This window comes from Pleurodeles waltl, chromosome 7 (genome assembly GCF_031143425.1).
Source record: "Pleurodeles waltl isolate 20211129_DDA chromosome 7, aPleWal1.hap1.20221129, whole genome shotgun sequence".
Classification (NCBI taxonomy): Eukaryota; Metazoa; Chordata; class Amphibia; order Caudata; family Salamandridae; genus Pleurodeles; species Pleurodeles waltl.
In genome coordinates this window covers 1,137,050,382-1,137,066,286 of record NC_090446.1, presented here as the reverse complement: position 1 = coordinate 1,137,066,286, position 15,905 = coordinate 1,137,050,382, and the positions used below count along the sequence as shown (strand labels likewise).

Genomic DNA, 15,905 nt, shown 5'->3' with positions numbered 1-15,905 from the left:
CTGCACCCGGCCACCCCTGTGCCGCTGAGGGTGTACTTTCTCTGCTGACTTCTGTCCCCCCCGGTGCCTTACAAAACCCCCCTGGTCTGCCCTCCGAAGTCACGGGTACCTACCTGCTGGCAGACTAGAACCAGGGCACCCCTATCTCCATTGGAGCCTATGCGTTTTGGGCACCACTTTGACCTCTGCACCTGACCGACCCTGAGCTGCTGGTGTGGTAACTTTGGGGTTGCCCTGAACCCCCAACGGTGGGCTACCTTGGACCCAACTTTGAACCCTGTAAGTGCTTTACTTATCTGCAAAACTAACCAATACGTACCTCCCCCAGGAACTGTTGAATTTTGCACTGTGTCCAATTTTAAAATAGCTTATTGCCAAAACTGTACATGCTATTGTGATGATTCAAAGTTCCTAAGATACCTGAGTGAAATACCTTTCATTTAAAGTATTGTTTATAAATCTTGAACCTGTGGTTCTTAAAAACTAAGAAAATATATTTTTCTACATAACAACCTATTGGCCTGGAATTGTCTTTGAGTGTGTGTGTGTTACTCATTTATTGCCTGTGTGTGTACAACAAATGCTTAACACTACCCTGTGATAAGCCTATTGCTCGACCATACTACCACAAAATAGAGCATTAGAATTATCTCTTTTTGCCACTATCTTACCTCTAAGGGGAACCCTTGGACTCTGTGCATGCTATTTCTTACTTTGAAATAGTACATACAGAGCAAACTTCCTACACTGGGTTTGACTACATTATTCTTGATTAGACTATAGAAGATAGTTGGAAAGTAAGGCGGAGAAAGAAGCCCTTTAACGGCCTGGACAGGAGAATTCCAAGAGGAATGTGTAAGTGTGAGGGCAACATGGATGCACAGACCTAGCATGGTTGTATAAGAGTCTCATAACTCTGTGTGCCCAGACCTTGATGGCCAATCATGGACTATCTAAAGCATTAAAATGATGACTGCTCCTCATACACTCCTTACCAACATTTTCTCAAATAAAGCACATAAACATCTCTGGCTTAGGCTATGGCGAGAAAAGCCCGGTCTCTGGCAGCTTAAATAGGTCCAGGTTCACTAGCAGTCCCCCTCTGCAACAACTGCTCTCCCAGACTCATTGTAGTGGAGGTCTCATCTAACTGCCTCTCTTAGTATCCAAACTGCAAAAATATTATATCCCACTACAGATAGGCCTTGTCTGCATGCCGGGAATCTTCTGCTTTCTCCTAACTACTAGCTTCCACAAGAGAAGCCCCACTGCCTTTACAGAAAAGATATACGGATATCTGAGGTTCCCACTGAGAGGAGAAGTTTTCCACCTTCTATGCTTAACACGTACAATAATGGACAGCCTGCATCGCCTGTATAACTAGTGGTACAATTAAAGATTTGTAAGTTGTTTTAGTTATCGGGGCACATTAGGCTTCTCACTAAAGGACTGATTGTATCTACTACATAAACACAAATAAGCATGTACACTAAAGGACATATGATCCGAATTCCTAAGAGGCGGGTTGGGGAACTTAATATCATGTTACCTTGACACACAACATACATACGGTGTTAAAGTATAACCCCCATTGGAATGAGTTTTAAGCATGTTAATCCTACTGTTTTGCTCTTCTTGTCTTTGTTCTTAGATCACAACCAATACTGAGAATTTTGGGGCAGTGACTGTGAAGGCCTTCTACAGCCATTCAGAACAGAAGCTACGAATGGAGATCCTAAATGCTGTGAACCTTGTCCCACTGGACTCAAACGGTCAGTCTCTCAAATTTGTACCCTAGGGCTGACCAGGTTACATTCCTAAACAGGAATCACGGACCAAGGGGAGCACAGGTTAGAAGCCTCTAATTCCAACTGTTGTACTGGGCTGCCTGAAAACTACCCACCTCTTGGTGTTGTTTGCAATGCTTATTCCAAGTCCTTTTTCTCATGGGCCCAGTTCTTTAGGTTGCTAGTATCTCAAGTTATCCCATCACAGCAGGAAAGCTGGGCGGACCTCCCAGGTGATCAGACAGCTTCAAAGGGACTCGAAGTTGCTGTTCACTCAGCTAGCGTGTGGATTTTCCAAAAAAGGGTCTTTACATAAACATATTATTAGGGGTACAGTTTTCATCAAATTGGTATGTTTGTTTAGGGTGCACTTTTCTCTTTTCCTTTCTTTTTTTAGAGGAATGAGGTTTTAAGGTTTCCATTTCTAACTGATTTTGAGTCCCAAAGCCCCAAAGAAGGTTTATACATGTCTTGTGCTTATGTATCGCTTTCAGACCTACTGTATATGGTCTAGTACTCATTGTATTTACAGATGAGATATGTTTTTTATTTTTTTCTCTGCCCAGGCAGAGAACGGTTGTAGACTAAGAGTGTACTTTTACTTCATTTTGAGCGTTTTGGGCACCAAAAATATATTGAAGTTTCATGGGTTTTGTTTAAAAGCAGGAGTGTGATTATTATTAACAAACCCTGGAGATTCCTCAAGGCCTGTGAGACATGAGCTTTGTGGAAGAAAACTGCTTTTTCTACTATATTAAGAGCAAACCTCTTACAAGACCTTTTTTACTTTTTTAAATTCTGTTGTTTGTTTGTAGCTGTGAAACCATAAAATGCTGTCTGTGAATGTAGAAATATGGGAGACAAGTAGACTACCCATTGGACCTGGCCCTTTTACAGGGTCATCCCCAAACCTTTTGTCTTCCCTCTCCTATTTTTTCTGACCTCTTGTTGTTAGCTATAGGACTCTGAGCACTTTATCATTGGTCATCAGTGCTAAAGTGCAGGTGCTCTCCCTTCTAAAGTTGGTATGATTGGCTTATACCTGATTGGCACTTTTAATTTACCTGTAAGTCCCTTGTACAGTGGTATCCCTATACCCAGGGCTGCAGCTCAGCTTGCACCACCCACAGAAGTAGATTTTCAAACCTCTCAGGCCTGCATGCAACGTTTACTGCCACAGGGACCTGGCATCTATTTTTACTTCCCAGGTCTGGAACTCCCCTTTTACTACATGTAAGTCACCCCTAAGGTAGCTAGCTAGCCCTATGGACAGGGTGCTATGTAAATAAGAGGCAGGACATGTGCCTGGTTCCATGGCCTGCCCTGGTAGTGACAAACAGCCCAGTTGGTTTCTCACTGCTGTGAGTGCTGCCTTGCACATATGATTGCATTGGAAGTGCCCTGCCTTATGCTTAGGGGGTATTGTCTGATCTATGAGGGGTAGCGTAGGCATGTTTAGTATGGTTGTAATGGTAGTGAGAAATGCTGCTTATTGGTGTAGGTGGATTTTTTATTACCATTATAGAAACGCCACTTCTAGAAAGTGAGCATTTCTCTGTGCTTATGACTGGTGTTTTGCAGCTTGACTCCAATCCACGTCTGGGGCAGAGTGACAGCTGGACTTTGTGCATACCTTTCAGACAGCCTGTACACAGGGAAGGTGGAGGTGTCACAGAGGTTCATCTGCATATTGAATGGACCTCCTGGGCTGAGAGAAGGAGAGGAGGGACACACCTGCATTTGTAAAGGCTGTGCCCAGGCCTCATTCAAATGGCTTGTTTACTCCCAACTGATGTCTGGAGCCTCTGCTGAAGGAGAGAGGGAATACTCCTAGAACCAGTTGGAACAGGTTGGAACCTCTTCTCCCCTTCTTTGTGAAAGCTTTTGCAAAACTGAGTATAAGTACAGGGGGTTTCCCTATGTTAAGGGAGACAATAATGGACTACTGAACTAGACACAGAATGCTGCTGGAGGGACTCACCAGAAACCGCTTCGGACTACTGCTGTTGTGCTGACCTGTGACCTGCTGGGTCACTAGGAGGAACTGCCACAGACTGCAACTGCTTGTGCTGGCTTGCTTGTTTGGGCTCTGTCGCCCTCTGCTTCCTTTTAATGTCTCCAGGGACTTGGTGCTGAGGCCCCTGTCCCCTGCATTGCAGCGCTACAAGTGCGCTTTATTTTGGGCTTCCCTGACGTGAGGGAAGCATTGTGTTTTACTTTCTTGATTTTATCTGAAGCGCAGGAAGAGCGCTCTGCCGTTTGTTTACTGTGGCGCAGGAAGAGTGCTTAGTCCCTTTTTATTTGGCTTGAAGTGCGTGAAGAGCGCTTTTCCTTGTTGCCCGAGTGGGAACTCGCCACCGCTACCCGGGCGGGTTGGCAGGAGCAAAGCCAGGAGCGATCGTGCGCCATGGAGTGCCACCAGGGCACAAGCAGGCACCAGCTGTGGTGCAATCACCACCGTGGCCCGGGACACTGAGCCAGAGGAGCTCACGCACAAGATCGGGTGCAGGCGTGCCAGGCTGCGGTGGAGTGAGGCGTCTGACTCGAGGGCCCAAGAGGGCTCCCAGTGTGCTCCCGTCCCTTTAGTGTTGAGAAAGGAGAAGAGGCAGCGAGAGGCCTCCCCCGTCCCCCTAGAAAGGTGAGCAGCCCTGCTAGCCTTCCCGCCTCCAACCGCTGTAGGAAGACAAGCTGCTGGGTGGGAGTGAGGGGCTGTGTACCCCAGAGCCAGAAGGCTCATTGGGGATTTGTGGCTCCTTAGGTAGGGACTCGAGCAAGAGCAGCCGCACAGCGGCGGCGCGAGCGGCTGCGCTTGAGTTCACGGATGTTGAGAACGGTACGGGAGACCCAGAGCGGCCTCAGGGTGGGCTAGGGGGGAGGAACATGTGTACCGCCCCAACCCCTCCCTCTCTCCATTGGATGAAAGAAGCGCCAAAGTGCTGTAATAACGTGGCCAGGAAGGGAGGGAGGGGGACTCCTACCCTCTGGGCAGTATTGTTGTTGCTTTCTTTTCCCGACTTTCCACCAGGATCACCCATGATGTATGCCTCCAGAGACATGCCTGAACCTGTGTGCTGATGTGTTTTGCATACTGGGAATGTTGATGACCCTAATGCCTTGCCATGTGTTCTCTTATGTTCCTGTTATGGGCAGTTATGATGATATGCTTATTATGTTGTGCATTCTTGAGGTAATTACAACCTGACTACTGCTTATGTTGCAGGATAACCAGTAACCTATGTGTTTTATGAAACTACTGCTGGCTTTTGCAGAGTAATCGTACTGAGTGATGTTCTGACAGCTGCTTCGCTAGCAGGGTATTACTGACATGTTGTGTTTGGTCTAATGATGTTGTGTACAATACAGTTTGCAGGAAGTTGGCTCTGTATATATCATCTCAAAGTAAGAGATAATGTGCACAGAGTCCAAGGGTTCCCCTTAGAGGTAAGATAGTGGCAAAATTAGATAATTCTAATGCTCTCTTTTGTGGTAGTGTGGTCGAGCAGTAGGCTTATCAGAGGGTAGTGGTATGCATTTGTTGAACACACAGGCAAATAATGAGGAACACACACTCAAAGACTTAACTCCAGGCCAATAGTTTTTTTTATATAGAAAAATATATTTTCTTAATTTATTTTAGAACCACAAGTTCAAAATTTGAAGTAAATACATAAAATGCAAGGTACTCCACATAGGTAAGTTAGGAAGTTTGAATTAGAGCAGTAACATACACAATTTTAGTTAAAATGGCAATAAGCTATTTTAAAAGAGGACACAGTGCATGAATCAACATTTCCTGGGGGAGGTAAGTAATGGTTAGTTTGTCAGGTAAGTAAGGCACTTACAAGTTCAAGTTCCTGGGCATAGGCAGCCCACTGTTGGGGGTTCAAGGCAACCCCAAAGTTACCACACCAGCAGCATAGGTCTGGTCAGGTGCAGAAGTCAAAGAGGGGCCCAAAACACATAGGCGTCTATGAAGAGCAGGGGTGCTCCGGCTCCAGTCTGCCAGCAGGTAAGTACCCGCGTCCACGGAGAGCAGACCAGGGGTGTTTGTAGAGCACTGGGTGGGACACAAGTAAGCACACAAAACACACCCTCAGCAGCACAGGGGCGGCCGGGTATAGTGTGCAAAGCAGGTGTCAGGTTTGTAATAGAAATCAATGGAGGGACCCTGGGGTAACTCTAGCGGTGCAGGCAGGGCACAGGGGGGCTTCTTGGGCCAGCCACTGACTGGGCTGGGCAGAGGGTCGCCTGGTGGTCACTCCTGCACTGAAGTTCGGTTCCTTCTGGTCCTGGGGGCCGCGGGTGCAGTGCTTGGTCCAGGCGTCAGGTTCCTTGTTACAGGCCGTCGCGGTGAGGGGGAGCCTCTGGATTCTCTCTGCATGCGTCGCTGTGGGGGTCCAGGAGAGTCATCTCGGGTTACTCACAAGGTTGCAGTCGCTTGGGAGTCCTCCCTGTGGTGTTGGTTCTCTGGAGCTCGAGCCGGGGGCGTCGGGTGCAGAAGGTGAAGTCTCACGCTTCCCGCGGGAAGAGTGAGTTCTTTAAAAGTTGCAAAGTTGTTGCTGTTTTTGAACAGTGCTGCTGTTCACAGAAGCTTCTTGGTCCTTTGGTTCAGGGCAGACCTCTGAGGCTTCAGAGATCACTGGTCCCCATCGGATGTGTTGCTGTGCAGGTTCTTTGAATCTAGAGACCGGTAGGGCTGGGGCCAAAGCAGTTGTCGTCTCTGTCATCTCTGTAGGACTTTCAAGTCAGCAGTCCTCCTTCTTGTTTCAGGTTGCAGGAATCTGATTTCCTGGGTTCTGGGGTGCCCCTAAATACTAAATTCAGGGGTGAGATTAGGTCAGGAGGGCAGTAGCCAATGGCTACTGTCCTGGAGGGTGGCTACACCCTCTTTGTGCCTCCTCCCTGAGGGGAGGGGGGCACATCCCTAATCCTATTGGGGGAATCCTCCACACTCAAGATGGAGGATTTCTAAAGGCAGGGGTCACCTCAGCTCAGGACACCTTAGGGGCTGTCCTGACTGCAGGGTGACTCCTTGTTTTTCTCATTATCTCCTCCAGCCCTGCCGCCAAAAGTGGGGGCAGTGGCCGGAGGGGGCAGGCATCTCCACTAGCTGGGATGCCCTGGGGTGCTGTAGCAAAAGGGGTGAGCCTTACAGTTCCTGCAGGGGGCGGTGAGAAGTACCTCCAACCAGTACAGGCTTTATTCCTGGCCACAGAGTGACAAAGGCACTCTCCGCATGTGGCGAGCAACTCATCTGGTTGTGGCAGGCTGGCAGAAACTGGTCAGCCTAACACTAGGAGTCGGACTAGTATTCAGGGGGCATCTCTAAGATGTCCTCTGGGTGCATTTTACAATAAATTCCACACTGGCATCAGTGTGCATTTATTATGCTGAGACGTTTGATACCAAACTTCCTAGATTTCAGTGTAGCTATTATGGAACTGTGGAGTTTGTGTTTGACAAACTCCCAGACCATATACTCTTTATGGCTACCCTGCAGTTACAATGTCTAAGGTTTTGCTTAGACACTGTAGGGGCATAGTGCTCATGCACTTATGCCCTCACCAGTGGTATAGTGCACCCTGCCTTAGGGCTGTAAGGCCTGCTAGAGGGGTGACTTACCTATGCCACAGGCAGTGTGAGGTTGGCATGGCACTCTGAGGGGAGTGCCATGTCTACTTAGTCATATTCTCCCCACCAGCACACTCAAACTGTGAGGCAGTGTGCATGTGCTGAGTGAGGGGTCCCCAGGGTGGCATAAGTCATGCTGCAGCCCTTAGAGACCTTCCCTGGCATCAGGGCCCTTGGTACCAGGGGTACCATTTACAAGGGACTTATCTGGGTGCCAGGGCTGTGTCAATTGTGGAAGCAAAGGTACAGTTGAGGTAAAGAACACTGGTGCTGGGGCCTGGTTAGCAGGGTGCCAGCACACTTTTGGTCATAACTTGCATCAGCAAAAGGCAAAACGTCAGGGGGTAACCATGCCAAGGAGGCATTTACTTACTTACACAGTTTATTTTTATCTAACTTAGTTTTGTGTTTCTTTTGTGGTGGGGATAGTGCGTCATGTGTGTTGTGTGTGTTGTGCAATCGCTTTACGCGTTGCCTCTAGGATAGGCCTGACTGCTTGTGCCAAGCTACAAAGGGGGTGAGCATGGGTTATCTTGGGTGTGTAACTCCCTCGCCCTGACCAGAGTGGGTGGGTTCTGACTGGTTTAGGTGCATACCCTAGCCAACCAGAAACCCCATGTTCGATGGCATCTGTCGCTGTAGATACACATGGTATGCATGAGCTCGCCATCTGGTGTTGGGTCGGAGTGTTACAAGTTGTTTTTCTTCGAAGAAGTGTTTTCGAGTCACGGGACCGAGTGACTCCACCTTCTGTGCTCATTGCGCATGGGCGTCGACTCCATCTTCGATTGTTTTCTTTCCGCCATCGGGTTCGGACGTGTTCCTGTCGCTCCGAGTTTCGGAACGGAAAGTTAGCTGAAGACGGAAGATTTTCGACGGTATCGTTGCGATCCGGTTAGAGATAGACACATACGACGACGCGTTCAACATCGAAGCGCCTCGGTGCCCTTCGGGGTAGATTTCGGCACCCCGTCGGGGCCTAGTCGGCCCGACCGCGTGGAGGACAACGCCGATGGATCGGACCCCGTTTCGATTCTGCCCCGAATGCCACAACAAATATCCTTATACGGACCTACACTCGGTCTGTAATCTGTGCCTGTCACCCGAGCACAGCGAAGAATCCTGTGAGGCCTGTCGGGCGTTCCGGTCCCGAAAAACTCTGCGCGACCGTCGAGCGAGAAGACTCCAGATGGCGTCCACGCCAAAAGAGCGTCCACAGTTCGAGACAGAAGAGGAACAGGAGGAATCCTTTTCCATCCAGGATTCAGACTCCGACGAGCTACACTCTACAAGAACTGTGAGTAAGACGTCGAGATCAAACCTTAAAAAAGGAAAGAAGGCCCAGGGGACGCCACTGCCAACCGGCCATGGCTCCACCCAAATTCTCGGTGACCAACAATCGGCACCGAAAAAGGCCCATTCAGTGTCGAGATCGTCCGACTTCGGTCGAGACACCGGCACGCAGCCTCCTCGGGACCGAGAGAGTGCTAAACAGAAGCATCGACACCGAGAGTTCGGTGTCGACACCGATCGACGCCGAGACAGTGGCGCCGAAGACCATAGAGGCCAAGAATTTTCGGCACAGAAAAAGAGGAAGGTTACCTCGGAGCCGAAAAAACAATCGACAGGGCTTTCGGAGCCGAAAAAAGCGACATCAGACCCTGTTTCTGGCTCCTATACCGAAGAGCATTCTATGTCTTCTCAAATGAAGAAACATAGATTTGAACAAGAACTGCAATCCACTGACGTGGATCACACGCAAAAGCGTATCTTTATTCAGCAGGGGACTGGGAAGATCAGTACCCTCCCACCTGTCAAACGAAAGAGAACGCTTCAGTTTACTCCTCAGCAACAAACAACACAAAAGGTAACACCTCCTCCCTCGCCTCCACCTGTAACTCCGGCTTCGCCAACTTACACCCCGTCACATTCGCCAGCTCACACCGCCATGAGCCACGACGACCAAGATCAGGATGCGTGGGACTTGTACGACGCACCAGTGTCTGATAACAGCCCAGACACATACCCAACTAGGCCATCACCACCGGAAGACAGCACAGCCTACTCGCAAGTGGTGGCTAGAGCAGCTCTATTCCATAATGTGGAACTACACTCGGAACAAGTAGAGGATGATTTTTTATTTAACACCCTCTCCTCAACCCACAGCTCCTACCAAAGCCTGCCGATGCTCCCAGGCATGCTACGCCATGCAAAGGACATTTTCAAGGAGCCAGTTAAAAGTAGGGCAGTGACGCCTAGGGTGGACAAAAAGTATAAGGCGCCTCCTACGGACCCTGTCTTCATCACCTCTCAGCTGCCACCAGACTCTGTGGTGGTAGGGGCTGCCAGAAAACGGGCAAACTCACACACTTCTGGGGATGCACCTCCCCCAGATAAAGAAAGTAGGAAGTTCGATGCAGCCGGGAAGAGGGTTGCTGTCCAAGCAGCAAACCAGTGGCGCATCGCAAATTCACAAGCGCTGCTAGCGCGATACGACAGAGCCCACTGGGATGAGATGCAGCATCTCATTGAACATCTCCCAAAAGATCTGCAAAAAAGAGCAAAACAGGTTGTTGAGGAGGGTCAAAACATTTCCAACAATCAAATACGCTCCTCCATGGATGCAGCAGACACGGCCGCAAGAACCATTAATACGTCGGTTACCATCCGTAGGCACGCATGGCTCAGAACGTCTGGATTCAAGCCAGAAATTCAACAGGCAGTGCTTAACATGCCAGTAAACGAGAAACTTCTGTTCGGTCCGGAGGTCGACACAGCTATAGAAAAGCTCAAGAAGGACACTGACACTGCCAAGGCCATGGGCGCACTCTACTCCCCGCAGAGCAGAGGATCTTATAACACCTTCCGCAAAACACCTTTTAGAGGAGGGTTTCGGGGTCAGGCCACACAAGCTAGCACCTCACAGTCCGCACCGCCCACCTACCAGGGACAGTACAGGGGAGGTTTTCGGGGCCAGTATAGAGGGGGGCAATTCCCTAGGAATAGGGGAAGATTTCAAAGCCCCAAAACCACTACCAACAAGCAGTGACTCACATGTCACACACCCCTCCCACACAACACCAGTGGGGGGGAGGATACGTCAATATTACGAAGCATGGGACAAAATAACTACAGACACATGGGTCCTAGCAATTATCCAGCATGGTTATTGCATAGAATTCCTGCAATTCCCTCCAGACATACCACCAAAATCACAAAATTTAACAAAATACCATTCACAGCTTCTAGAGATAGAAGTTCAAGCACTACTGCAAAAAAATGCAATAGAATTAGTACCAAGCACACAAATAAACACAGGAGTTTATTCACTGTACTTCTTGATACCAAAAAAGGACGAAACACTGAGACCAATTCTAGACCTCAGAGTAGTAAACACATTCATCAAATCAGACCACTTTCACATGGTCACACTACAAGAAGTGTTACCATTGCTCAAAAAACACGACTACATGACAACCCTAGACCTCAAGGACGCATATTTCCATATACCAATACATCAATCACACAGGAAATATCTAAGGTTTGTATTCAAAGGAATACATTACCAATTCAAAGTATTGCCTTTTGGTTTAACAACCGCTCCAAGAGTATTCACAAAATGCCTAGCAGTAGTCGCTGCACACATCAGAAGGCAGCAAATACATGTGTTCCCGTATCTAGACGACTGGCTAATCAAAACCAGTTCGCTCACACAATGCTCAAACCACACAAATCAAGTCATACAAACCCTCTACAAACTAGGGTTCACCGTCAACTTTGCAAAATCAAACATTCTGCCAAGCAAAGTACAGCAATATCTAGGAGCCATAATAGACACGACAAAAGGAGTAGCAACGCCAACTCCACAAAGGATCCACAATTTCAACAGGGTCATTCAACACATGTCTCCAAACCAAACAATACAAGCAAGAACAATACTACAGCTCCTAGGCATGATGTCCTCATGCATAGCCATTGTCCCAAACGCAAGACTGCACATGAGGCCCTTACAACAGTGCCTAGCCTCACAGTGGTCTCAAGCACAGGGTCACCTTCTAGATCTGGTGTTGCTAGACCGCCAAACTTACCTCTCGCTTCTATGGTGGAACAGTATAAATTTAAACATAGGGCGGCCTTTCCAAGACCCAGTGCCAGAGTACGTAATAACAACAGATGCTTCCATGACAGGGTGGGGAGCACATCTCAATCAACACAACATAAGAGGACAATGGAACATACATCAAACAAAACTGCATATAAATCATCTAGAATTATTAGCAGTTTTTCAAGCACTAAAAGCTTTCCAACCAATCATAACCCACAAATACATCCTTGTCAAAACAGACAACATGACAACGATGTATTATCTAAACAAACAAGGAGGAACACATTCAACGCAGTTAAGCTTGTTAGCTCAAAAAATATGGAAGTGGGCAATCCACCATCAGATTGGTCTAATAGCACAGTTTATTCCGGGGATCCAGAATCAGCTGGCAGACAATCTCTCTCGAGATCACCAGCAAGTCCACGAATGGGAAATCCACCCACAGATTCTGTACACCTACTTCACACTCTGGGGAACACCACAAATAGACTTATTTGCAACAAAAGAGAACGCAAAATGCCAAAACTTCGCGTCCAGATACCCACACAAGCAATCCCAAGGCAATGCCCTATGGATGAACTGGTCAGGAATATTTGCTTACGCTTTTCCTCCTCTCCCTCTCCTTCCTTACCTAGTAAACAAATTGAGTCAAAACAAACTCAAACTCATTTTAATAGCACCAACTTGGGCAAGACAACCCTGGTACACAACACTGCTAGATCTGTCTGTAGTACCACACATCAAACTGCCCAACAAACCAGATCTGTTAACGCAACACAACCAACAGATCAGACACCCGGACCCAGCATCGCTGAATCTAGCAATCTGGCTCCTGAAATCCTAGAATTCGGACACTTACAACTTAGCCAAGAGTGTATGGAAGTCATAAAGCAGGCCAGAAGGCCATCCACTAGACACTGCTACGCAAGTAAGTGGAAAAGATTTGTTTGGTACTGCCATCATAATCAGATACAACCGCTAGATGCAACTCCAAAACATATAGTAAATTACTTGCTCCATTTACAAAAAGCAAAGCTAGCCTTCTCTTCTATTAAAATACACCTTGCAGCAATATCTGCATACCTGCAAACTACCTATTCAACTTCCTTGTATAGGATACCAGTTATCAAAGCATTTATAGAAGGGCTTAAAAGAATTATACCACCAAGAACACCACCTGTTCCTTCATGGAACCTAAACGTGGTTCTAACAAGACTCATGGGCCCACCTTTCGAACCCATGCACTCTTGCGGAATACAATTCCTAACCTGGAAAGTTGCCTTTCTCATCGCCATTACATCTCTAAGAAGAGTAAGTGAAATTCAAGCGTTCACAACACAAGAGCCTTTTATACAAATACATAAATATAAGGTCGTCCTACGACCTAATCCAAAATTTTTACCAAAAGTTATTTCACCATTCCATCTAAATCAAACGGTAGAACTACCAGTATTTTTCCCACAGCCAGATTCTGTGGCTGAAAGAGCACTACATACATTAGATGTCAAAAGAGCATTAATGTACTACATTGACAGAACAAAGAACATCAGAAAAACTAAACAGCTATTTATTGCATTCCAAAAACCTCATGCAGGTAACCCAATATCAAAACAAGGTATAGCCAGATGGATAGTTAAATGCATCCAAATCTGCTACCTTAAAGCAAAAAGACAACTGCCCATTACTCCCAGGGCACATTCAACAAGGAAAAAAGGTGCTTCAATGGCCTTTTTAGGAAACATCCCAATGCAGGAAATATGTAAGGCAGCCACTTGGTCTACGCCTCACACATTCACCAAACACTACTGTATAGATGTGCTATCCGCACAACAAGCTACAGTAGGTCAAGCTGTATTAAGAACTCTATTTCAGACAACTTCTACTCCTACAGGCTAAACCACCGCTTATGGGGAACTAACTGCTTACTAGTCTATGCATACCATGTGTATCTACAGCGACAGATGCCATCGAACTGAAAATGTCACTTACCCAGTGTACATCTGTTCGTGGCATCAGTCGCTGAGATTCACATGGACCCACCCACCTCCCCGGAAGCCTGTAGCAGTTCAGAAGTTACCTTCAATTTTGTACATTTGTATATATTACTTAATCCTTTAATAGGTACATACTTACATTTTTCATTGCGCGGGCACTATTACTATAGTACAACTCCTACCTCACCCTCTGCGGGGAAAACAATCGAAGATGGAGTCGACGCCCATGCGCAATGAGCACAGAAGGTGGAGTCACTCGGTCCCGTGACTCGAAAACACTTCTTCGAAGAAAAACAACTTGTAACACTCCGACCCAACACCAGATGGCGAGCTCATGCATACCATGTGAATCTCAGCGACTGATGCCACGAACAGATGTACACTGGGTAAGTGACATTTTCATTCTAACACTACCTTTGAACTAATGTGCCTTAGAGGTGGGACATCAATCAAAACTGATGTAATAGCCATAAGCCAGAATTTTAAGCATGTATTCGGTAATGTATTTCGAAAAGGTACCATTGAACCGCTAGCCAGACACATAAAAGCAGACCAGAGCATACAAGGAGTCAACTGGGGTGCAGACTCGAAGACTGGGTTTCCATTTACTCTGATGAGCTATTGGTCTACCTGGATCATTCCAAAAAACTCAGTTTCACACGTCTTAGGCCCTCATTACGGACATGGCGGTTCAGACCGCCATGCCGGCGGTGGCGGAAAATACCACAACCGGCATGGCGGTCTGTACAAGGAAGGGCGGCCACAGGCGGCCCTCCGCCACCGCCACCGCCAGGCTACCATTGACAGGCAGCCTGACGATGGCGGATTACTTTATCCGACAGGGCAGCGCTGCAAGCAGTGCTGCCCTCTGGATAAACAACCCTTGTTCCTCCAACCTTTCCCACCAGGGAAAAGCTTGCTTAAGGGGTGCAGGGGCCCCCGTGCAGTGCCCCGTCGCGCAGGTCGGGCAGTGATCTGTCCGACAGGTGCTGCTGCACCCGCTGCACAGTGGCATTGACGACGGCTCCATGTCGAGCCGTCGGCAATGTCCCGGCCCAGCAGAATGTATATTATTCGGCCGGCGGAGTCTCAAGGGGGCTGGCAGTCTGTGATAAGACCGGCAGCATGAACACGGCGGGGTTTCCCGCCGTGTTCATAATAACCCCCATAGACTCCTTTACTATTTTGAACAAACATCCAGCCTTAAAATTCTACAATCAAAATTGATTCTACATCTAGAACTATAAATATACATTCTACCGCTCCAGTGAATGCCAGTAGTTGGGTATATATGTGTCATTATCACTATGGGCAGCTGCCTGTTTCTAGAGACCATACAGAGAGACCTGGCTGCTGATAACCACTTCCCTTAGTTGGATGACCAGCAATCACTAATATGGCATCTCTTCCCAAGTTAATATATGCCCTGCAAATTCCTTCAACATACTGCTATCTTTGTCTCAGAAACAATCTGCGTTGCTTTGTAATTTACTGTGTACCCACTGAATATCTCTGATACTGGGGATGATAAATATCATCTCTCACTACAGGGCATCTCTCCTCCGTGTTGTTCATTGAAGGCTCTACAACCTGCAAAGTGACCCCGCATACATCCTGGAAAGATCGTTAACTGGTGGTTGTTATCCTTTACACTACTTTTTTGGGCACCGCATACCCCTATGTATGCCACTAAATTATTAATTACCATTTTATACAACTCACTTCATGCAATCAGATGACAGAATAAATTAACGGAGCAAACCCACCTGTTGGGAGACGTCCCTTCTCTTAAGGGATTTCGGGGATAGGACACGATTGACATATGACAACTTAAAGCATACTGTCCCACTACCTTGTGCTCATTCACAGTTCTCCGGGAGTAGTATGATCTTCATGTGGAGAATAATTTTACTCTTATCTCCAACTCCAGGGTGCCATCGTCCTTCAGCCAAAAGATCTGAACAATATAGTACACTTTAATTCACTAGAGGCCAAAGTGCAGATGGGCCTCCTCCTTGACAAGGGCAAACAAATCTCGAGATCAGTGTTCACTGTGTGGGATAACTGATAGATCTGTCACAGTAGATATTAGTCAGAGGATCTGAAACTAGGAGCCACTGAATCCTGTAAAGTGCAGGGGCCAGTATGCTCAACTCCAAACCGTTGGTGTGGCAGCCAGCCACATCAGAAGCAGAGGCACACTCAGACCTACTCAATGTGAAAGGCAAGAACGAAACTGCAACACAATCAGTTATCTTGCATTTACAGGTCCCTGTGATGTCTGTCATCCTGTGCAGGCATCAGTCCAGAAAAAAGAATGTCAGTGGTAGCTACTGTGGCTTTAATAAGTTATTGCAGGTGCCAGGAAGGAAGTGTGCTACTATGGAA

The 15,905-nt window shown here is 47.4% G+C and overlaps 1 protein-coding gene across 5 annotated transcripts in view; it reads left to right on the top strand.

Moving 5' to 3' along the window:
• UNC13D (unc-13 homolog D) overlaps positions 1-15,905 on the top strand; it is an 876,342-nt gene that overhangs the window by 694,871 nt on the left and 165,566 nt on the right. For all 5 annotated transcript variants that reach the window (XM_069200183.1, XM_069200186.1, XM_069200185.1 and 2 more), the window contains exon 30: positions 1,652-1,772. In XM_069200183.1, the coding sequence (XP_069056284.1) occupies positions 1,652-1,772 (121 nt within the window). The remainder of the gene's footprint in view (positions 1-1,651; positions 1,773-15,905) is intronic.